This window comes from Protopterus annectens, chromosome 3.part1 (genome assembly GCF_019279795.1).
Source record: "Protopterus annectens isolate FY-2018-M chromosome 3.part1, PAN1.0, whole genome shotgun sequence".
NCBI lineage: Eukaryota > Metazoa > Chordata > Ceratodontiformes > Protopteridae > Protopterus > Protopterus annectens.
This window is the reverse complement of record NC_056732.1, coordinates 200982444-201007504: the sequence shown is the minus strand read 5'-3', so window position 1 is coordinate 201007504 and position 25061 is coordinate 200982444. Positions and strand designations below refer to the sequence as shown.

Below are 25061 nucleotides of genomic sequence, written 5' to 3'. Positions count from 1 at the left end.
ATCTTCACATCATTTTGACTAGTTCTGAGCATATCTGGGAGTTTCCTCCCAGGTTTCTAACATAGCTAAAGAATGCCTTATGATTGTCTTTTGAGTCTTTAGCTATTTTCTCTCAAAATTTGGTTTGGATGATTTTATCAGAGCACTTAGTTTTTTACTTATAGTGATCAAGGGTGTCTTACCTTTTAAGGATTTTGCTCTATCTTGTAGTAGCTTTCTCCTTTTGTTGTAGAGTTTGTTTATGGCTGGGGTCCACCAGAGTGGACACTTGCCTTGGTACAGAGAGTCTTTGTTTTGCTTGGGATTGCCTTATCCATGCAGTCCTGCAGGTGCTGGTAGAAGGCATTTGTGAGTGATTCAGCGGCTTGAGTACTGTTTTCCGCCGGCTCGGGGCCTTAAAGGAGACCACACTAGTCTTTAGAAGTGTGAAGTCGGCTTCGAGAAGTTTTTACTGTGGTCTTTTATTTCAGGTGGGGTGGGATGAGGACCTCCAGTGAGATTAGTTTGTGATCTGATCTCACCAGTGAGGGGTATACTTCGGTGTTGAACATTGTGCTCCCATGTTCGTGATGATGAGATCAAGTATGTTATCTCCTCTTGTGGGGATGGTGACTAGTTGTTCCATGGCATTTGAGTTTATGAATTCCAGGAACTTTTGGGCTAGGGTGTTTGGGCTTGAGTAGTGTTCCCAGTCTATATTAGGGTAATTGAAGTCACCTAGTATGATGGTGTTTGGTGATACATTTATCCCCTCTAGTGTTTTCAGGAAGGCCATGTGAGGTTCCTGAGTTTGTGAGGGTGGCCTGTAACATGCTACAATTTGCAGAGCAGTCTTGCCTATGGTTAATTGCACCTGGATGGTCTCCGATGCATCGTGCGTTGCCACCAGTCTTGAGGTGTGGGTGTCCTTGATGAATATGGATACCCCCCCTCCTTTCTTGGTATTGTCCGGATTTTGGGGCCGGAACGCATGATATGAGGTAAAACCTGATAGTGCTGGGGTGCTCTCAGGAGCCTTGAACCAGGTTTCTGTCACAGCACAGACATCGATGTTCTCCATATTGAGAAGGGCCTCGAGTGGGTGCATTTTGAGATTTAGACTTCTGGCATTGAGCAGCATTACCCTTAGTTTTTTCCTTTTTTGTGTTCTAGGGTGGTAGGTTTAGAATTTGAGCCTTGCCTAAAAAAGGCACTATGGGGGTGGCAAGAGCCTTTGCCAATATCCGAATCCCAGGGTGACAGGTGCAAGCCGTCCCTTGAAGCAGCGTGGCTTGTCCAGCATGTCATCCCAGGCAGACAGACACTGGATCCCCTTTGAATGACACCAGTGGTTAAGCCAATTGTTAAAGCTGATCATCTTATCTCTGTATTGTGGCATCATTCTTGGTGAAGGTAGGATACTGCTCAAGGTCAGGGTCATACCTGCCTGGGCTACATAATCATAGAGCTCCTCAATGTCTCTTTTCATGTAGTCCAAGGAGGTACGTCTCAGGTCGTTCACACCAGCATGGACAATGACTGAGTCATATTTGTACCTGCTGTTGAGAGACCTGAGTGCTTGCGTTATGTGGCGGATTCTAGCGCCCGACAGGCAGCTTACTGTGACCTTCTCCTTACTCAGTCTAGTGAGCGGAACGTCAGTGTGTCTGACTATGGAGTCACCAATGACTAGTGTGTCTGGCATTGTGTTTGGCCTTAAGGGCTGTGACTGTTTGACACACTGACTGTGAGGTCTATGTGTTGCAGGTGCTGTGTTCTGAGGTGGTGGTTGTTTGGGTGTCTGCTTAGGTGGCCTCTGCTGTTTTGGTAGATTTTTGTTCAGAGCCTCGGAGTATGTCTTTGTGTGTTTATGTGTATGATTTGAGGTTGTGATGGTACTATGTGAGACTGGGTCTATAGTGTGTGTGGTAACCTTCTCCTCCTGACTGGTCTTGCCAGTCCTATGTTGAGAGAGCTCAGCCTCCAGTTTGGCCGTATAGTTGCATCTCTCGCATGTATTTGTGTTTTGTGGGAGGAGGAGAGGGTTGTCTGTGTACATGAGGCAATTGTAACATTGCCTCAAAATTCCAGGTTCACCAGCTGAGCAGGAGAGGACACTAGCAACTGATCCGTCGACATGCTAGAAGGAATAGACAAAAACTTTGAAAAAGATTCCGGGGGACGTGGGTGACAGAAATGGGGGTTTGCCTTTTTGGGGTACTATCTATGACAAGAGTGCCGTATCAAGGTAATAAGTACTGTAGGAGCAAGTGCTAGGTTTAACAGATAGAGAATAGTCTACTTGGAGTCAAGTAGAGATGATCTTTTTAGTTATAGGATACGCTGATTAGATCAGTAGTATAGTTCGAGGAAGGTAGTTTTAAGGGAAAATTTGAAGAGTGTAATTTAGGTAGCCCTAATAGTTTAAATCTGCTTAACCGGCGCTGCCCTAGTGTGCAACAGTAGCAGCTCCGCGCAAACTCGCGCTAAATCGCGCTAAATCGCGCAAACGCGCGTTTAGCGTTTTTTATATCAGGGGGCTGAAAGAAGCTAGGAACTGGCCCAAAACGACCAATAAACTACAAGTTGCTGGCTGAAACCTCACAAAACTGGACCAACAGGCAGCTCAATGCTTCCCACTCCCACTGGATAGCAAAGGAACTTCCTCCTTTCCAAATTAGGTAAAGAATCAGTAACAGGAACTGCAAACAAAGTCCAGGGATCAGCAAGCTCTGAAACTGGACTAATCTAGCTTAGCAAGGCGGGAAAACAAGAGATATTTTTTTTTTTTTTTTTTTTCCAAGAGACAAGCAGAACAGATACAGTAAACACTTATAAATGCTATAAATCGGCTATCACAGCCTACACAAACAATTTGCAACAGTTACAGATATTTAAAGTAACAAACTGAGAAACAAGTGCAATATCAGAATAAATGCAGAATAAAACAGTAGCAATGTATCAGCAAACAGGCGAAAATACAGTAGCAAGATAAATAGAAGTGGAAAGCCACAAAAATACTTATATCAGGTAAAGTCGCTTTTCAGCTCTCTGAAGCTTGGTTTACTCTGCTGGCCACCAGGAGTTTCTTGTGCTGAGTAGTTACAAGCGAAAAAACGCACGTTTAGCGTTTTTTATATCAGGGGGCTGAAAGAAGCTAGGAACTGGCCCAAAACGACCAATAAACTACAAGTTGCTGGCTGAAACCTCACAAAACTGGACCAACAGGCAGCTCAATGCTTCCCACTCCCACTGGATAGCAAAGGAACTTCCTCCTTTCCAAATTAGGTAAAGAATCAGTAACAGGAACTGCAAACAAAGTCCAGGGATCAGCAAGCTCTGAAACTGGACTAATCTAGCTTAGCAAGGCGGGAAAACAAGAGATATTTTTTTTTGTTTTTTTTTTTTTTTTTTTTCCAAGAGACAAGCAGAACAGATACAGTAAACACTTATAAATGCTATAAATCGGCTATCACAGCCTACACAAACAATTTGCAACAGTTACAGATATTTAAAGTAACAAACTGAGAAACAAGTGCAATATCAGAATAAATGCAGAATAAAACAGTAGCAATGTATCAGCAAACAGGCGAAAATACAGTAGTAAGATAAATAGAAGTGGAAAGCCACAAAAAATACTTATATCAGGTAAAGTCGCTTTTCAGCTCTCTGAAGCTTGGATTACTCTGCTGGCCACCACGAGGATCTTGTGCTGAGTAGGTACAGGCCAAAAAGCCCGCGTTTAGCGTTTTGTATACCATGGGGCTGAAAGGAGGTAGGAACTGGCCCAAAGCGACCAATAAACTACAAGTTGCTGGCTGAAACCTCACAAAACTGGACCAACAGGCAGCTCAATGCTTCCCACTCCCACTGGATAGCAAAGGAACTTCCTCCTTTCCAAATTAGGTAAAGAATCAGTAACAGGAACTGCAAACAAAGTCCAGGGATCAGCAAGCTCTGAAACTGGACTAATCTAGCTTAGCAAGGCGGGAAAACAAGAGATATTTTTTTTTTTTTTTTCCCAAGAGACAAGCAGAACAGATACAGTAAACACTTATAAATGCTATAAATCGGCTATCACAGCCTACACAAACAATTTGCAACAGTTACAGATATTTAAAGTAACAAACTGAGAAACAAGTGCAATATCAGAATAAATGCAGAATAAAACAGTAGCAATGTATCAGCAAACAGGCGAAAATACAGTAGCAAGATAAATAGAAGTGGAAAGCCACAAAAAATACTTATATCAGGTAAAGTCGCTTTTTCAGCTCTCTGAAGCTTGGATTACTCTGCTGGCCACCACGAGGATCTTGTGCTGAGTAGGTACAAGCCAAAAAACGCACGTTTAGCGTTTTTTATATCAGGGGGCTGAAAGAAGCTAGGAACTGGCCCAAAACGACCAATAAACTACAAGTTGCTGGCTGAAACCTCACAAAACTGGACCAACAGGCAGCTCAATGCTTCCCACTCCCACTGGATAGCAAAGGAACTTCCTCCTTTCCAAATTAGGTAAAGAATCAGTAACAGGAACTGCAAACAAAGTCCAGGGATCAGCAAGCTCTGAAACTGGACTAATCTAGCTTAGCAAGGCGGGAAAACAAGAGATATTTTTTTGGTTTTTTTTTTTTTCCAAGAGACAAGCAGAACAGATACAGTAAACACTTATAAATGCTATAAATCGGCTATCACAGCCTACACAAACAATTTGCAACAGTTACAGATATTTAAAGTAACAAACTGAGAAACAAGTGCAATATCAGAATAAATGCAGAATAAAACAGTAGCAATGTATCAGCAAACAGGCGAAAATACAGTAGCAAGATAAATAGAAGTGGAAAGCCACAAAAAAATACTTATATCAGGTAAAGTCGCTTTTTCAGCTCTCTGAAGCTTGGATTACTCTGCTGGCCACCACGAGGATCTTGTGCTGAGTAGGTACAAGCCAAAAACGCGCGTTTAGCGCTTTTTATATCAGGGGGCTGAAAGAAGCTAGGAACTGGCCCAAAACGACCAATAAACTACAAGTTGCTGGCTGACACCTCACAAAACTGGACCAACAGGCAGCTCAGTGCTTCCCACTCCCACTGGATAGCAAAGGAACTTCCTCCTTTCCAAATTAGGTAAAGAATCAGTAACAGGAACTGCAAACAAAGTCCAGGGATCAGCAAGCTCTGAAACTGGACTAATCTAGCTTAGCAAGGCGGGAAAACAAGAGATATTTTTTTGTTTTTTTTTCCAAGAGACAAGCAGAACAGATACAGTAAACACTTATAAATGCTATAAATCGGCTATCACAGCCTACACAAACAATTTGCAACAGTTACAGATATTTAAAGTAACAAACTGAGAAACAAGTGCAATATCAGAATAAATGCAGAATAAAACAGTAGCAATGTATCAGCAAACAGGCGAAAATACAGTAGCAAGATAAATAGAAGTGGAAAGCCACAAAAAAATACTTATATCAGGTAAAGTCGCTTTTTCAGCTCTCTGAAGCTTGGATTACTCTGCTGGCCACCACGAGGATCTTGTGCTGAGTAGGTACAAGCCAACAGCTTTTTTGAGGGGAGTGGCAACCAAGGATATTTTGGAGGCAGCTACTTGGAGTTCAGTGCATACTTTCTCTAGGCATTATCACCTGCCACTTTACTCTAAATCCAGGGCTGGTTTTGCCACTGCTGTTTTGCAGGGCATCTTGGCAGCTCCTGCTTCCTTGTAGTTAGCCATCCTCCCTTACCTCTGCTTTGGGATTCTACCCAAGTGTAAGGACTGCAGCAATGTGAGATGAAGAACATAGTACAGTTTTGTACCTACCATAAATGTAGATGTTCGAAGATCCACATTGCTGCAGTCCAATTTACCCTCCTCCTTCCCTCTGTAGTTAGAGGTGGTTGTGTGGGTTGGGTTGTACATATTGTGTATTTTGTATATATTGTACATATAGTTAGTGCAAGGGTGGTGGGTTGGTTGTTTGCTGTCTTTTGGTTTTGACCTTTATTTTTAGGGTCTTCTGACATCTGGGGCAAGAAAAGACTGAGGATATGACGTCGGTCATGCGCATTTGTACCCTGACGTCCTGATGTCAGTCAAATGCGCCTTGACCGACGTCAGCCTTATACTTTGATATTCGGGCCGACCGAGGACAGCGGACTACCCAAGTGTAAGGACTGCAGCAATGTGGATCTTCGAACATCTACATTTATGGTAGGTACAAAACTGTACTTTTCAATTGCTTTAAAAAAGAAAGAGTGAGTCGTATATTGTATTATATGCACTGCAAGTGCATTGTTTGGTTCCTTTTGTCGTATATCTGTTAGATGTCGTAGTATATGGTCTTTAAGCTTCTGATCTGTCTTGCCTATATAAAAGGCATTGCATTGTCGGCAAGTGGCCAGATACACTAAATATGCTGTAGTGCAATCAGCATATACATTGAAGTGTTGTTCATTTCCATGAATGGAAACAAAAGCATTTGGACTGTCAATGAAAGGACAAGCTTTGCATCTGCTGCATTTAAAAGTACCCCTTCTGTCTGAACATATAATTTGTGTGGTAAAACCATCTATCTCTATTGCATAAAAGTCTTTTCAATTTTTTCTTATTTTTATACTGTAATCTCGGTTGCTCTCCTACTACTTGTTTGATTTTCTCATCCATTGTTAGTATTGACAAATGCTTTCTTATTATATCACATACCTGCTTGTTGCCTGAACTGTAAGTTAACAGACAGTTTAACTGTGATTATCAAGAACAATAGCTTGCTGTGAAGAAGTATTCTTCTTCGAAAAATAAGGTTGACCTTTGCCTTTCCTTATTTCCTGAAAATTGTGTTTAAGTCTTAAATTTTTATCTAGATAAGACCTTTCCTTTAGGTATCTTCGTACATTACTTTGTTCTTTGATAAATTCCTCATCTTTGGTGCATAGTCTAGATGCCCTTAGGACTTGGTTTTCATAAATATTTGTGAAAATATGTCCAGGGTGCATACTTTGTTGTGTAAATAATGGTTTCTCCATGTATCTTTCCTATGGATGCTTGTATTTATACCTTCCTCAGGATGTAGATGGACTTTTACATCCAAAAAATCTATTTCTTTATTTGATGAACTTGCTTTGAATTTGAGAAAATTAGTACGTCCATTGATGTAATCGACATAGCTATTCAGCTCTTCCTTCTTTCCTTGCTATAAGATAAAGACATCATCAACAAAACGACCATAATAAAGTTGGTGTGAGAGCCATATGTTCTCAGAAGAAATGGTTTCATGCTCCCATTCTGCTAATACCAAGTTCGAATAACTATTAGCACATGGCGTACCCATGGCTACTCCCCATGTTTGTAAATAGAAGTCTTTTCCATAGTTGAAAATGTTGTTTTCTAGAACAAGTTCTAGCAAGGCACATATTGAATCTGTTGCTATATTATGTCTTTGTAGGAAGGTATTTATAGCATGCAAACCATAATCATTGGGAATAACCGTGAACAAGCTGGTGATGTCCATAGGTACCAGTATAAGATTGTCAAATGTTGTCATATGATTGGTTTGTTCAAAGAAATCACTCAAAAACTGGCCTGTATCTTTCAGAACTGTCTTTGCAAATGGTAATGCCTTTTTCAACTCATTTTCTATAAACATAGATAGCGGTTCCGTTATCCATTCTCTCCCAGAGACAATGGGTCTTAGGGGAGGATCATACAAGTCTTTATGGATTTTAGGTATGCCACTTATACTGGGGTATAAAGGATGAGAGGTATCATAAAATTCATATTGTTCTTGAGTAATACGTCTTTCCATTAAAAGTTCATATAGAGTGCTATGAAAGAATGTAATTTTCGTGGTAACATCCTTCTTACTCAGTTTTTTATATGTATGTTGGTCTTCCAACATAATCATTTTGTTCCTATACCTTTCAGTTTCCATTATGACTATACATCCTCCTTTGTCCGCTGGTTTTTATAACTAAGTTTTCTGAATGTCTAAGTTGTTGTAGAGCTTCATTTTCTTTAGCTGTCATAGGGTTCCTAGTTTCAAAGATCTCTTCTTCACATAATCTTCGAAAGAGCTCAACCAATGGAGGATTTACTGGAGTAAAAGTGCTTCTCTTTTTAAAGGAAGGTTCTTGTGTGTTATTTTGACCAAAGAGATATTTCCCCACTGTAGTGCGATCTTGGAGTTGGTATATTTAAGTAGGGGGGTGTGTGTGGGGGGGGGGCTTGCCCCCTGCAAAATCATTGTCTTGGTTCGTTGAAACTTTCTTCGCGAAAGTGCACTTTCGGTTAAGTGCACTTTCACGTAAGTGTGGGTCTGCTGTTCTTTTTTGAAGAAGTGTTCTTTCGATGAAGTACAGTAGATCCATATATATATATATATATATATATATATATATATATATATATCCTAGATCAACAGCAAGATGTATGACAGATTTCTAGCCTTTTACAAGAATAAACACTGATTAAAACTTATCTGATTTCAAAACCAAGCTTAAGAATAATGTCCTACTCCATCTTGACAATGCACACTGTGATGTATCAAGATCATCTTGCATTATTGTGGCTCTTGGGGCTCTAGTTTGTTGTTGTATTGATCAGTATTTTTGCAGTCTTTTCCTTTTCCCCTTTTTTGCGTCCTTTGTTTTCAGTTATGTAAATTTAATGTGAATCTTGTGTTGTTTCAGTTATGTAACTTCTATTTAATTTTATGTACTGTAACTGTTTCTCCATCTGTTCACTATAAATGTTACTGGGAAATTTTCTCCCCTGGCTTCCTTTGTAAATGTGCTCTGGACAGTAGAACTAACTTGGTTAACAAAATGGAAATAAATAGAATGTCTTGTACTTTATACTCCATTTATATGCATGATGTGTGGTGGTGATGTATTATGCTTTATTTATTGATTTGGAATCCCAGAGTATTGCCCTCAATTTTCTGTACTACTGACATTTTTATACTAGTGTTCTGTACCTTACACGTGTCCCTTATTTTTAGTTAGTGTAATACCTTTGCTTCAGGGGACAGCCTAGTTAAGTAAGTTGCTCAGAATCATGAGTTTCCAAGTAGAGGCTCAAGGTATCATACCATGACTATAGGGCGAGGTGAGGTAGTACCGCACAGCCTTAACTCTCTGTGTTTATACACACATATGTATCCATATATATCTTTACCATGTTCTTTTGTTACTCTGCCCCACGTGAGAACAATGTATAACAAGTTATGCTACATTATGTTTGTCATGCATAATGTATGGTTGGTAACACAGATGTTTGTGAGGAGGGCATTTTATACTGGAAAGCCTGCAAGTTCACAAAATGTTCTTTGGTTTTGAGGCATGCCTGCCATTCTGTACTAACAACCATTGTGGAAAGAGCAGCAATGTAGACAGTTATGTGTAGCATTGCAGGTAAACTGTAGTACTGCACTACTTTTGTGATGTTTCTTTGAGGCTAATGCAGTCCTTAACTTTTGCAGGCATGGTAGTTGGGAGCTGGTCCAGAGTTTGCTGTGGTGGTTTGGACACTGCTGGTATGTCTGGTTGTGCACTTGGAATGTTTTTGTCACCATGATGGCAACACAGCTGCCATTAGGCTTTATAGAGGTACAGGAAAAGCTTTGTCCTGTGTTTTGCACTATTGTGATCTTTCACAATATCAGATATATAATGTGTAGTGTCTCTGTTTACCGTGCATCTAACTTTTTTCTGATCTGTCAAGGCCAGCACCTTTGCCTTTCTGTGAATTACCTTTATCATCTTTGTATTCTCCAGTGTTCATAATCACATTCTTTGTTATGATAGGGATTCCTTTAACCAGACTAGCTGTTTTTTCTATCATTTCAAACTTAACATTGTAACAGTGCAGCACCTGTTAGTTATCCCTTGTTTTTTCTTTATTTTTCCAGTGATACAGGAAGTTATCTCTTATACAGAGATTAATTTAAGCATTTGTCAGCCAGTTAATTGGACTGATTTGTATGCATGGACAGTGGAATTGAACATACTTGGAAAACACTCACATGGACACTTAGAGAATAATCAGATTCCTGATGTACAGCATCCAGAGGTCAGGAACAATTGAGCATGGGCTTTGCAGCTGTGGGGGGATAACACCAATCGCTGTGCTTCCCAGGCATGCCAGTATTGTCTGTTTTTGTCATTTGAGCTGTCTTTGACTTGCTGGTTTCATCAATGTATGTCTCACTTAGTGTATATCAGCACTTCATATGCTTTGGTATAGAACTGTAACCTTTTCCTTTTTTTTCTGTTACTGATTTGCTTCCTTCAGAGGGCCTGACAACTGAAAGACTTTTGAGAATGTTAGGAAGCACCCTACCTTCTAACCAAAATAGTGAATGACATCTGGCTGATGATCATCCCAGTGAGCATTTTTGTAACTGCTGAACACTGCCAAATAACTTGTTAGGTGTATGCTACTTTCTGATTGAGAACATTAGAAAGCTAATTGCTTTATAAGAACCTTATTTAGTTGCTGTCTCTATATTTGTCCAGATGAGATCCACTCAAAGATCTTCTGTGAAGTGAAGTTTACTTTATTTGCTGTTGGGGACCAGGTAGGACCAAGACACTAGATCTCTTTGTTTTTAAGAATGATGTGGAAGCAAAAGAAAGTGAACAGATTTGATCATAGTTCAAGCAGTGGTGCACCCATATCTTTCAGTTTGAATTTCACAGCCTTACCAGCTGCATTGTAACTGTATTCTTCTCTTCTCTCCGTTGGCACACAGACATATGTACTTCTGAAGGTAAGCTGCTTATTGTTAAATGCTTATAGTGTTGAAAAGGGCTGAACCCACATCCCCAAGCTGAACTTAGTTTATTTTCACTTTACTTAATTTTAGGGAGTCTTCTAGGCTTACTTGGTGGTAAGTGTATGACAACTTTTATTTGGTCCCTAGTGTGACCGCTGACCCTATGCTGCATTCTGGTGCCCCTGTCTGTTAACTCCACAATCTTTTGCTGTGGCTAAATGACTTGCTTCTTGTACAGGTGCCCCCCCCCCCCCCCCCATGTGGCAAGCAAATACTTTGTCTATCATTAATTGGTGGTGGTGGCCTCAGTGTGTGTTATCTTCATGTTGGCTTACAGATTTTGAATGCCATGCTGCCAGTGTGTCTGCTGTGCCCTACTACGAGTCCAGCTTTGAGTCAGCTGCCTGTTAATTGTTGAACTCTGCTTTCTTTCTCCGTGGTCTCCTCCATGGAGCTGACAAGTGACTGTTAGTCCCCAACACCCTCCTCCAAAGTAAGGCAGGAGTGCAAACTTCCAGATCGTCAGACCTACCGTCCCCTTTCTTCTTCTCATCTGCCTGGCTTTTTAACACCCTCGATACTTGACAGACTCTGATTACTGTTGCCATGTATGGAACGCTTATGTTTGTAGCATCAGGGTGGCATAAAATAGCTGAATTGGTGCTTTATTTCTTTCTTTATTTTTTCAAGCGGGGGATAGCTTAAATAAATTGCAGGGTTTTAGATAAATAGGAAGCAGGGATGAGCTATTTTATACATTTTAGGACTTTAAATGTACACCCTGTTTTACAGCTGAAATGTCCAAGTCAAAATAGATAATTTAGATTTAAGTAGTATAGCCATTTTATGGTAAGTGTATATCACCACAAAAGTGCATGCATACATTTTCATCAGTGGGAAATGAGGGATCATTAAGACAGGGAATGGGTGTATATGGAATACCCCAAGGGATATATTGGCTGCACAGTAATATAAAGACCTAGTAATCATTGTAGAGAGTAAACTGACATTTTTAATAACACTAAAATAGTATTTAAGAAGGTGAAAAGTACAGTGGTTGGAGTTTTACCTTGTAGTTATTCTTGAAATCCAAATATAATGATTTCCCCTACCGATTGTGCTACTGTGACAGGGTTGGGTATTAATATAATGGTTAAGTTGTTTGCTTCCCAGTAGCAAGATACAAAGTTTGACTCTGACCTTTGAATGGGAAATTTGATAGGCTTCAAATGGCCCACAAGTGAAGCTAGCCTAGTACTCACCTATGAATCTATTGACACTTTTGGCTATTTGGAAGCAAGGTATGAAACCCAAAGATAACTAGTAAAATAAAAATAAGACAAGAACAGTTTACATATCAGATTGTGGAGATAGCAGTCTTGGTAACTTAACAGCTTTACTCTCATGTTGTTTTGGAAGATCAGAAGGCTGTGGATTCTAGTCCCACACCAGGTAGTCAGATTAATTTTCACGTATTAATACTGCAGTGCAGCATAAGGGGGGGTGCTGCATTCTTGTGTGTGTTGTCTTTTGGATAATATGTTAAACCAAGGCCCCATTTGCCTGAGGCAGTGGTAACTCTGGTGGAGGTAAAATATTCCACAATTCTTACTAAAAAGAGTAGGGGTCCTTATTTACAGGACATATTATTTACACAGTTCTGTATGTTTGCACATTTACAAAATTTACTCAAAACATTTACTTAATTTCTTCCTTATACATTCTGTTTTTCATCTTAGTACATTTTTCTTTGATCTGGACCCAGTCCTATTTCCATAACCATCGTCTGATTTTCCTTAATATCACTGCTAATGTCCCTTTTCTGTTGAACATAGTTTCACTTAATCTCTCATTCCAAATTACCCATATTACGTCAAATAACTTTTTGTCTATTCTTATCTTGTATTATTTGTTTCTATTGTTATAATGTCCATACTCACTCATGTCAATGTTTGTCAGTACTGGGTTTTTTTAAATCCGCAAAACATTTTTCTTCATATATTTTTCCTATAATGTCTATACTCTTCTACATTTTAGAAAAGCATATTCTGTAGTTTATTATTTACCATACTACATACATATTTTCTCAATTTTCTTTTTATAAGGCATATTTGCTTTTGCTGGCAACTTCTTTATTCCCAGTCTCCATAGAAAATCCTGACATTCTACTTTATTACTATACCACTTGTTTCTTCCTTTTATAACCATAATCTTTTCTTCTGGTAAATTTTACCACGGGTTAACACAATAATATTGTACCATTATATTATTATGCCATGTTTTTCAATTTTCTTCTATCTGATCAAGCTTTATCTTCCACAAATGTATTTTATCTTGATATTTTTTTATTTTTTCATGAATACATCCTTTTTTTCTATTTCTTTGTATTGTCTCTCCAAAATTTTCATATTTATGCTTAAACAGTCTTACTACTAGTTTCTCATTTTCTTCATTTAACCATCACAACACTTTATACAAATTTAATGAGGCTGCAAATACTACTGACTTTAATAATCCAAATCCTCCTTCCTCTTTGCCCACGTATAATACTTCTGTCTTAACTTGATTTAATTTAGATCCCTATATAAACCTACATATGACTTCTAACACTTGTTTTCCATACATTCTTGGAATCAATGTATTTCACTTACTGTTTTATTACCAAAATGTATTCCCAATACTGCAGTTTTTTTTTCATTATAAAGTATATTCCTCCTATTTTTGTCTTATCACCCAAACCTTTACTTTTATTGTTATTTAATGTTGTACCCTTTTCTTTAAAACAATCTACCGTACAAAATATGGCTTCTTTCATGTGTAAACTATTTTTAGTAATTATAATATCTTCTGCATATGCCATATATATATATTTGTTTGTACTACATATTTTGCATTCTTCATTATACTATTTACATTACTTACAACCATATTAATAACTGAAGCAGATAATATACCAGTAATGAGACAGCCTTGTCTACTCCCATTACTTTTCCCTATTTCTTTATTTAACCAGCCACTTATCAGAATTCTTATTATTACAATATGCTGTCATACAGACTTTTTAAACTTTGACACTAAAATTATATGCATGTATTAATTCCCGTAACATCTTGTGCTCTGTTCAACCAAAATGCTTTATTACTATCACCTGCCATACGTTTTACATCATCTCTTTTATTTAAGGTATCACCCACAATTTCTTACTGTTATTAACAAGGTCAGTTGGGTCCGAATAGAGAGATAAGTCAGCAAGCAAAGGAGAGTAGTATTGGTGAAATTGAATTCATCCTCAAGTCTTGGTAAGTACCTTCATGAGGTGGACCCTGTTTTTCACAAAATCTCACCAAGATGACACTGATATGTAGACTGCATTTATATAGCATATATCATGGATAGAAATAGGTAAAAAATTAATAGATGGGTGCACAAGACCAGGGTAAGTTAGTGCCCAATCATGGTAGGCGCACTGGTGCCAGGACTGGAAAAAATGACAGTGTAGAATCCTATAAATATGGAAACATTCCTACAATAGGGCCAGGCCAGGCCCAGGGGGAGGATGGCCCCCCCTGTTGTTGAAGGAAGTAGCAGTCCACAAAAGTTGATAGGCCAAAGAAGAGTCATAAAGATGGTAGAGTGGACTGTTGAGGATAAGAAAGTAATTATGCATTGTTACTATTATGCAAAAAGCCCAGAATTTTCCAGACACAAGATATACAAAAAGATTAAGAGAGAAATTAGAGGAAAGAAAAATACTTCCACAAGAAAAACTGTCAGAAGCCTCAAATAAAAGTGTGTTAATTATTGCAACAAATTTGTGAAAAACAGTATATAGATCAAGAAACTTTGATCTGTTTGGAAAAAAGAAGCAATGGAGGAACTGTGAAAATATAAACAACAAAACCTAGGGATTTTTGAAAAGTACAAAAAAGAAATATGGACATGGGGAAGAAAGAGAGATTTGATAAGGTGCAATATTTATGCAAAGGCGAAAGCCAAAGTAATCAATATAAAGAAGGAAGACCCAAAGATATTCAAAGAGAAATACAGGCAAAGGCATCCCGATATGGAAAATTTCACAATAAAAAATAATATCACAAAGACTGAATGTAAACAAGAAGCTTAGTAAAGTAGAAATTAAAATAGAAGTGGAAGTTATGGAGTACTTGTGAAAGGAAAGATTTGGTGTAGAAGGTCTAACACAGGTTACATCACAGTATGATGGAACGAGTCCCCAAAGTAAGGAGAAACAGGAAGATCAGGAGACATCTGAAGAAGTATGGACATGGGAAAGAAAAAGAGATTTAATATGATGTATCTATGCAAAGGGGAAAGCAAAACTAATCAATTCAAAAACAACAGCACCAAAGATATTTGAAGAGAAAGACAGGCAAATGAATCCAGACATGGAAAACTTTGCAATACAAAAAATAAGACAATAAAGAGGAAAAGGAGATTAGTAATGGAGAAGTTAAAGAACTAGAAAATGAGGTTATGGAGTACCTGCAAAGTGAAGGATTCAGTGTAGAAAATCTAATTCAGAAAGCACCACTACAGGGTAAAGCAATGGACATCCAAATTAAGGCTAAACCAGTGGAATGGGGAAGCAATTGGTCAGGTGCCAAATGAAAATATTTTGGTGCCTTCTACAGGAAACTAGTGTAAACATTCACTTGAAGCTGGACAACAAGGGAAGAAACAAGAAACTGAACTCTGGCGCAGTCAATGTTGGAGTGATAGGCTAGTGAGTTCCCATATGACAGAGCAACAGATGGCCCAGGATGAAATTGAGAATGTGCCATAGGAAGATGATATAGAATTTTCTATAGAATGCCCTGCCCGCAGGAAATGGAAAATAAAAATTTGCCCTTGGTTTAGAAGAAAATGAGCTAAGGGAAGAGTTGCTTGATTTAATATAGATAGATAGACATATTAAGATCAGTGAAAGAAATAGACTGCAGAAGGTCAATAGAACCCAAAAAGTCAGAAGTTTGATAAAACAAATGAACACAGTAATTAGGACTGTTCATAGGGATCCATGCGATATAACAAGTAAACAGGATATGTTACTGTGCAGCTAAATGAATAACAGATAAAGTTCTACTACAAGAAGACAGGGTAGTGAGGGAAGAAATCGAATACCATCATGAAAGTATCAAATAGAGAAAACTATAAAGCAATTAAGGTAAGAAGTGTCACTGTTAGAAGAGTATAGAAGAGGGGAAGAGGGAACACCTTAACAAAAATACATAGAAAGATAGATGTGATAAAAGCAATGCACAGTATTAGAACAGATCAGGATCTATCATGCACTATCGCAAGTAACAAACTAAAAATCTGTGCAAAGGTGTAAAACCTTAGATGATAGCACATAAATATAAAAGAAAAAATACAAAATAAGCAATTTATTGATGATCCCAACAAGTTTGAGAGAATTGGGAAACAAGGTAAAAGAAATTGAAAGACCACCAAAAAAAGAAGAAATAGATATATTTTGGAGAAGTATTTTTGAAGATCCTGTGGAACATAACAAAGATGCTAAATGGATAGAAGTAAAAGAAAGAATAAGAAGTTTAAAGGTACAGGATATGAAATGGTATGAAGTAACAATCAGAGAGATTGAAACAAAGTTAAGAAAAGCCTCTAATTGGAAAACACCAAGCCCAAATGTAGTGCCTAACTTCTGGTTAAAAGTATTAACATCTTTGCACGAAGGTTTAGCCATGCGTAAGAACTATTTATATGCGCACCCCGAACAGACACCAGCCTGGCTGTTAACAGGAAAAATAATGCTCCTACTTAAGACTGAACCTGCAGGCTACCCTAAAAATTATGGACCAATAACTTGCCTTCCTACAACTTATAAACTGTACACTGGAATTGATGCTGACAGAGTTTATAGTGATGTGGAAGAAAACTCAATTATGGCAATAGAACAAAAGGGCAATAAAAGAAAGTCTTATGGAACCAAGGATCATTTGTTGTTAAATAAAGCCATAGTGGAGAACTGTAAAAAGAGGAAGAATCTAAGTATGGCATTGATTGACTACAAAAAGCATTTGATAGTATCCCACATTCATGGATAAAAGAGTGCTTAAAAATGTATTTGATACACCCTACACTGATTGACTACATTACAGTGACCATGAAACAGTAGCAGACCACTTTGCAATTAAGCCACGATAAAGGACAAATTATTATCACAGGGATAAAAACTCAAAGGGAGATATTCCAGGCTGATACTGACACCGCTGCTATTCTGCCTTGCCCTTAACCCATTAAGCCATCTACTTAACAGCTTAGGCCATGGCTATACTTTGGATCCTAGAAAACCAAAAAGTGTAAAGACTGGTGGGAGGTTGGCATAATGGTTAAGGTCTTTACCTTATAGACACAAGGTGCAGGGTTTGATTCTCACATTGGGTAATTGGCTAGGCTTAATATAGCCCACAAGGACAGTTAGCCTAGTACTAATCTATAAACTCTATAAACTATCATCTTCTCTTTGTCAATGATTTGAAACTGTATAGCTCATCAGATGAGGAACTGAAAGCACAACTGCAAGTTGTCAAAACTTTTTCTGATAATATAAGAATGTCATTTGGTCTTGATAAATTTGCAAAACTTTAGCACCAAGAAGACATCAGTTTGGAATAAGAATGTGATAGAACTTGAGCAAGAGAGAGTGTATAAATATTTGGGATTTGGTGAAGGGTCAACAATAAAAAATGAACAAATGCGAATAAAATTTAGTAAGGAATACTTTAGAAAACTTAAATTAATCGTGAAAACAGCATTGACATCTAGGAACAAAATTCAAGCTATAAACCAGTTTGCAATTCCCGTCCTAGCTTAAAGTTTTGGAGTGATTGGCTGGCCGTGAAACATGTTGAATAGACTAGACAGGAAAACAAGAAGGATGTTTCATGCTCACCAAATGATTTATAAAAATCAGTGCATACCAAGATTTTATATTTTCCGTTCCTAAGGAAGGATGGGCCTCCTTGAAACTGATTACATGTATAGATCTGCAGTCGTGGGACTGCAGACATATCTACTGATCTCACAAGACCCAAACGTAGTGAAAGTTTTGAAACTTGAGGAGAATAAATTTAAGATGACTTCTCTGCTTAATCTAGCAGAAGTATATCGGTGTCAAGCAGGAATGGAAATCAAACCAGTAGAAGATAAAAATTAGACAGCAACTGAATGTGACAAAAAAAACAAAGAAAGAATATAAGGTGAAGGACCAGTTGAAAAGGCAAGAAATATGGAAAATGCATAAATATAGTTGCAGATATAGAAAGCTTCTAGAAGAACCTCATGTTGATCAGGATCGAACGCAGGAATGGTTAAGGAGAGGCGATTTCAAACCAAGAGATGAAAGGTCAGTATTGGCAGCACAAGATAGTAGGGTGCATACACGTTGGTTTACTAAGTCCATTGAACATGTGGGAGAAACGGACAAATGTAGATTTTGTAAAACAGAATTGGAAACAGTTGCACACCTCGTTGCTGGTTGCGACATACTAATGGCAGAAGAACTGTATACTGCAAGGCATAGTAATGTGGTGAGAGGGTCAATATTATAACATTAAAGCTTCAGGTATTCGAATACCTAAAGCTTGACGTGTAAATAGCGAAAGTTGAAAACCGCGAACAGCCACTTCCTTGAATTTTTTAACAGGGAAAACATTTTCTTGGCCGTTATGGGGAATTTGCCCTTTTCTCCAATGTAGAGCGATCTCAGAGTTGGTATATTTAGGTGGGGGGGGTCGAAGCCCCTCAATTGATTTGGGTTTGAAAGTTTGTTTTTTTGTTTTGCGGCCAAGTGATTTCTTTCCCTGTGCGGAAGTAGCCATTCACGGTTTTCAGCTTTCGCTATTTATGTGTCGAGCTTTAGGTATTCGAATACCTGAAGCTTCAATGTTATAATATAGACCCGTGGTGAGACTCTTGCACTGGCGATTGTGCAAACATTATGGTATTGAAGTGGCTGGAAAACACTGGAAACATGAGCCACAAAGCATCATAGAAAATGATGGTCTACATTATATGGGATCATACATTACCAACAGTTCAAAAGATAGATGCTATCAAACCACATATAGTGGTGCATGAAAAGACAATAGTAGCATTGATTATTGAAATGGCCACACCCAATGACTGCAGTGTCTTGCGTACAGAGAGACACAAAGTCATAAAATATCAGGATTTGCAAGCAGAAGCAAGAGCAATGTGGAAGAAAGATACCCAGACAGTTGCTATAGTAGTAGGAGCAATGGGTCTTATAAAAAAAGAATCTACAGTCATATTTAGATACATTACCATTACATCTAACTCCATACGAATTGCAGGAGTCGTCATTACTGGGCACATTACTGGGCACATTGCAGGTGCTACGAATAACACATGTTATGTAGTCCTATCTCGCCTCCATTATTACATGTGGGTTCGGAGCCGATCCTCGGCTCCGACTCGGCTGCTTAGAAAGCCTGAAAACTTCTGATTGGCTCGTGGCTAATAGGTATCCCATGATGCATGCACACATTCCCCAGATCTCATTTGCTGCGTCTTCAGTCGGAAGCTTCTTTTGGTTGGCCGTGGCTAAGTGATTTAGTTCTTTATTATTCTGCTTGTTAGAAGTTTTTAGCTTCATGTGAAGTGCTTTTCTTATTGCTGATAGCCTTATTGTGATACCGATTTGTGTCATATTAAACGGACTTGACTTTTACTGGATTTGACTTATTTCTGCTATAAAATTCTTGGGCCTGTTGGCCTTTTGTGTGTTTCCTGTGAGTGTTTGGTTTTAGACGAAACCGTTTTACTTAGAGGTACTAGTCTGTTCCCTTTTCCTTCACACTAGTTTTGTTTAATTTAGAGAACCTAGTAGAACTTCCCTTTGTTGTTTGTTTTGAGAATTAGGGCTAGATCTTTTTAAGTTAGAGGATCTAGTTCCTCTCTTGTTGGTTGTTTCTTCAATCGCCTATATTGAGACTGCCATTATGTCTAAAGAACATAAAGAGCATAAACAGTCAGGATTTAAAAAGTGTACTAAATGCTCTCAAAAAATGTCCATCACTGATGGACATAGCATCTGTGTGTACTGCTTAGGAGCCATACATATTCAAGAGACTTGTCTCTTTTGCCATTCCTTTAGTCCTAAAGTGCTCCAGGAACGGAAGAATAAGCTGATTCTAAAAGGCTTGTTAAAACCTTCCTTCGAGGAAGACCTAGCCAGTTCATCCTCCTCTGCTAGGTTGCATTCTTCCAATAAAGATAAGGGCAAGACCTCAAAAAGGCCTTCTCCAGCCTCAACTTTCGTCTCTGAACCTCCACAGAAGTTACCTAAATCGGAGATGGCCTCTGTCACTTCAACTCCACTGTCCTCGGAGCCGATCAAAATTCTGGACACAGACTTTGCAGTATCTGCACCAAATGTTTCGGTGCCAATCACTAGCAGTCCTCTTCGGAGGCAGTCTACAGACATTCCACCGGTCTCCCCTACTTTAAAATCACCTATATTGCAGAGAGCGAGGTCTCCAACACTGTCTTCCAGATCCTCCAGGAGCTTTTCTGAAGAAGACATCGAGAGAGTGGTGCTCAGACTCCTTAAGTCATCAGCCTTGCCAAAATTTTTATCGGTCCGACCATTTCTGTCTCCGAGCCGACTCCTGTTACCAACTCTGCTGTTTTTCCTACTCCAACCCAGAGTGGTCCTTTGGAGCCGATGCTGTCGGTACCGACTATAGTGGTGTCCTCGGCTTCAGCACCCCGGGTGGTTGTCTCGGAGCCAAGCACCACTCAGACACTTTCGGCGCTGTCCGAAGTGTCTAGGGTCCGAAGCTCTTCGTTCAGGCCCAAGGGGGACACTTGGAACCGAACCTCATTGGTGCCGAGTCTTCCTCTTGGTGCGTTGGCCCAAGTGAGCTCAGACCCTACATCGTTCTCGGAGCCGATTCCTTTGGAGCCATCAGCACCTACACTCTCCTCGGAGCCGGGGTGTCGTTCGGAGCCGGAGGAATCGGTCTTCATGAAGATGAGGAGCATATTGGATAGTTCATCTGTACCACGTAGGAGTACAGATGCTATACTCCCTCAAGCGCCGACTACTGTCTCAGCATCATCTCTCCCCCGGGATGGTAGAGACTCACAGCCTCAGGACCCCCATTTGGGTAGTCTCCGATCTTCTGAGACCTCCCCAGAAGACCCCGCTGAGGAGCCCCCTCAGAAGAGATTATGTAAGAGGAAGCATGTAGACTCCCCTGATGAGTCTGTCACATCTGACACTGACCTCGATGAGTCGGAGGGGTCCCCTAAGTCATCCTCTGAAGATGTCTCCTTTGCAGACATTTTGGAGATCCTTAGGCAGAGAGGCGGCTGGCCCACCGTTACCCCTTCCGATGAGGAGTCAGTGTACCTGAAGGCTTTTGGGTCTCAAACCTCAGCTTCATGGGTGTTTCCTCCATTTGATGAATTACTAGATCTTGTGAGTCAGAAAGCATGGTAGACTCCTGATGCCATGGAATCGGTCCCCAGGAGGCCAAATAAATTTCTCTCCTTCAGAGGCAGGGGAGGAGGAAATAATGGTAGACATCGCCCTAGAGGCAGGGGAGGCCCACAAAATCAGGGAAGTCGCGATTCCTTTCGTGACCATCCCTATCAGCGTTCCTGATGTGGAACCCGACTGTGCATCTCTTGGAGCCAGTCGGGGGTCACCTGTTCTTGTACCCAGAAGCCTGGCTAAATCTCACTCGAGACAAGTGGGTACAAGACATTATTACCAGAGGTTACTCTATACCCTTTTCTCTTCCACCATGCCTTCCCAAAAGGATCCCAGATGCACCACCCAATCACAGGGATCAAGAGGCTATAGAGATAGAAAAGCGGCTATTAAAAAAGAGTCATCCAAAAGGTCCCAACAGACCAGATAGGATTCGGAACATACTCCAGGTTCTTTTTAGTTGCAAAAGGAACAGGAGACTGGAGACCAATCCTAGACCTCAGCAGGTTAAACGAGCATGTGAAGAAGTCCAAGTTCCGAATGGTCACTCTACAATCCATACTCCCTTTGTTGGGGAGAGACAGCTGGATGTGCTCAATAGATCTCCAGGATGCCTACTACCACATAATGATGGACAAAGCATCAAGGAGATACCTATGCTTCCGGCTGGGAGCCAATCATTACCAGTTTCGGGTACTTCCCTTTGGTCTCACCACAGCCCCCCCCCCCCCCCCCCCCGGGTGTTGAAGTGCATGGCAGTAGTCACAGCTCATTTGCGGCATCAGGGAATCCACGTCTTTCCATACCTGGACGATTGGCTCCTGACCGCCACCACCAGGCATCGCTTAATTCAATCGAGAGATTCCACAATCAAGCTCTGTTCCTAGCTGGGAATCTTGATAAACTGGGAAAAAGCCTCTATTTTGCCCACTCAGTCTATAACTTTTATAGGAGCAAACATAGACACGGTCGATATGACAGCCAGACTACCTACAGACAGAATACAGAATCTCGTGCAGAAAATTTACAGGATGCTTCCCCTTCGAAGAGTCAAAGCGAAGGTGGTGTTGCAGCCTCTCGGAACTATGGCGTCAACCATAACCTTGGTACCTTTAGCAAGACTACATATGAGAATACTCCAATGGCTCCTGTCATCCCAGTGGTCATTTCAGCAGTTGCCTCTACATCATCAGATCCTGATTACAGACTCTTGCAAAAAGGACCTACGCTGGTGGATTCAACCAGGTCATCTTACCACAGGGACTCACTTTGTACCACACCAACCCATTGCCACTGTGACTGCGGTTGCCTCTCAGATGTGGGGGGGGGGGCATTATCTTGGCAGGACTTTCCAAGGCACATGGCAAGAGCAGGAGGCCCATCTGCATATCAGTGTCCTAGAGATGAGAGCGGTGCTTCTAGCGTTGCAAGCACTTCACGACTTTCTCCCTCTAGGGATGATAGCTATCCAGACCGACAACATGTCGGTTGTCTGGTATCTAAACAAACAAGGGGGGACCAGATCATACCCCTTTATGTCGAGAGGCCATGCGAGTTTGGAATTGGGTGAGTTCTTCCCAACGCTTTCTCATTGCAACACACATCCCGGGGACTTCCAATGTGATAGCGAACAAGCTAAGCAGGGCAATATTGTTACCTCATGAATGGTCCTTGAACCAGAAAATAGCCAGTATGATCTTCCACAAGTGGGGACAACCCTGCTGCGACCTCTTTGCCAGTCCCATCAACACCAAATGCAGCACCTTTTTCTCTCTCATCCCCCCCTCCAGGAGTGTCCCCAAGGGATGCACTAGTCCACGATTGGTCCCCGAGACTTCTTTATGCTTTTCCTCCTTTTCCACTCATTCCCAAGGTCATACAGAAAGCAATGCTGTTGGGAAGCAAGATGATCCTCATCACTCCTTAGGCCTCGTCAGATTTGGTTCTCTTTTCTTGGGCCTCACCTGTTGGACGGCCCATGGACTCTGGACCTAGTGCCAGACCTCCTGACACACATGTTAGGTTCTCTTTACCCCAGTCTCCACACTCTCAAACTGGCAGCATGGCTGCTCCAGTTCCGTCACTAGTCAGGCTTCATGATTTGTCTCCAGCTGTGACTCATATTATTACCTCTTCTCACGAGCCTTCGACCAGAAAATTGTATCATAGTAAATGGAAGAGATTTTCCATATGGGCACATTTCCATATGGGCACACAATAGAGAAATTGATCCATTTACAGCTCCCATTACTATTGTTCTAGAGTTTCTTTCAGAACTCTTTCATCAAGGTTCAGCAGCTGCTACACTCCAAGTTCAACTAGCAGCAATATCTAATTTTCATGCGGGGATTAATGATTCCAGTCTTACGTCTCACAAACTGTGCAAATCCTTTCTTAAGGGTTCCATGATGTTAAGACCTCCTGTGCAAGACGCTGTTCCTCCTTGGGACCTGAATTTAGTTCTGTCTAGACTTACTCTGCCACCCTTTGAACCAGCCCATAATTGTCAGTTGAAATTTCCGTCTTGGAAGACTCTTTTTCTGGTAGCAATAACCTCAGCCAGGTGAGTTTCTGAATTACTGGTTCTGTCTGTTAAACCTCCATATTTAATTTTTCACAAAGATAGGGTCTCTCTTCGGACCAACCCTTCTTTTATTCCTAAAGTCTGTTCTCAATTTCACTTAAACCAAACAATTGAATTGCCAGTGTTCTTCCCTAATCACTCCAATAAAACAGAGTATACATTCCACCAATTGGATGTGCACAGGCAACTACGTTTTTATATCCACCGGACTAAAGAATTTAGAAAATCAGAACAGCTGTTTATTTCCTTTGCTGAGGTGAGAATGGGCTTGCCAGTTTCCAAAGTTACACTTTCAAACTGGATCTCTAGTTGTATTTCCTTTATTTACAGTTCTCAAGGAAAGGAGTTCCCCTTTAAAGTCAAAGCGCATTCCACCAGGTCCTTCTCTACTTCTCCTGCTTTCCAAGCCAGGACACCAGTTGATAATATATGTGCAGCAGCAACATGGGCTACCCCTCATACCTTCATTTCCCATTATAAATTGGATTTAACTTCCAGGGGTAGAGCTTCGTTTGGTTCCACGGTACTCAGGAGTATCTTCCAGTGAGCCACCCATTCAAGATGCTAGGGACGCTGTCCCACACATAATAATGGAGGTGAGATAGGACTACATAACATAAAGACGTTATGTACGCACCATAACGTTCCATGTATGTAGTCCATCTCGACGAACATTATTACGAACCCACCAGCCCCCTTCCTGGAGGATCTGGATACAGGTTTTCCTTTTCTACAGTGGTTTTTGCCACAGGGGCGCCTTTTATTACAGTGTATTCTTCCGGACCTTTGTCCTTTTTCCTGTCTTATCCTGATAGATTAGTAGCAAACAAGATCTGGGGAATGTGCGCATGCATCATGGAATACCTATTAGCCACAAGCCAATCAGAAGTTGTCAGGCTTTCTAAGCGGCTGGGTCGGAGCCGAGGATCGGCTCTGATCCCACACGTAATAATGTTCGGTGAGATGGACTACATACATGGAACGATGTTCTTCGTGTTTCACTGTTGCAGTCATTACATTTGGGTTACCCTGCTGGCAGGTTGCCCTCAGTCGGCCTGAATTCCAATGTCTTGGGTCCTGCGTCGGCTGCTGTTGCCCCTTCCCTGACGTCAGGTTGTCAGGGGTATAAAAGAAGCAGCCAACGTCATTTTCTTCAGTCTTTCTTGCCGTGTGGTGCCTGAAGCAGAAGCAGTTCGCAAGTGCCAGTAGGCCAACTCCTGAGATTTTCA

The 25061-nt window shown here is 40.4% G+C and overlaps 1 protein-coding gene across 4 annotated transcripts in view; it reads left to right on the top strand.

Annotated features, from left to right (window-relative positions):
* Positions 1-25061, top strand: part of CUL2 (cullin 2) — a 2069186-nt gene that overhangs the window by 985287 nt on the left and 1058838 nt on the right. For 3 of the 4 annotated variants that reach the window (XM_044066711.1, XM_044066710.1, XM_044066714.1), the window contains one exon: positions 10724-10741. The exons of the other annotated variant lie outside the window; for it this stretch is intronic. In XM_044066711.1, the coding sequence (XP_043922646.1) occupies positions 10724-10741 (18 nt within the window). The remainder of the gene's footprint in view (positions 1-10723; positions 10742-25061) is intronic. 4 annotated transcript variants of the gene reach the window in all.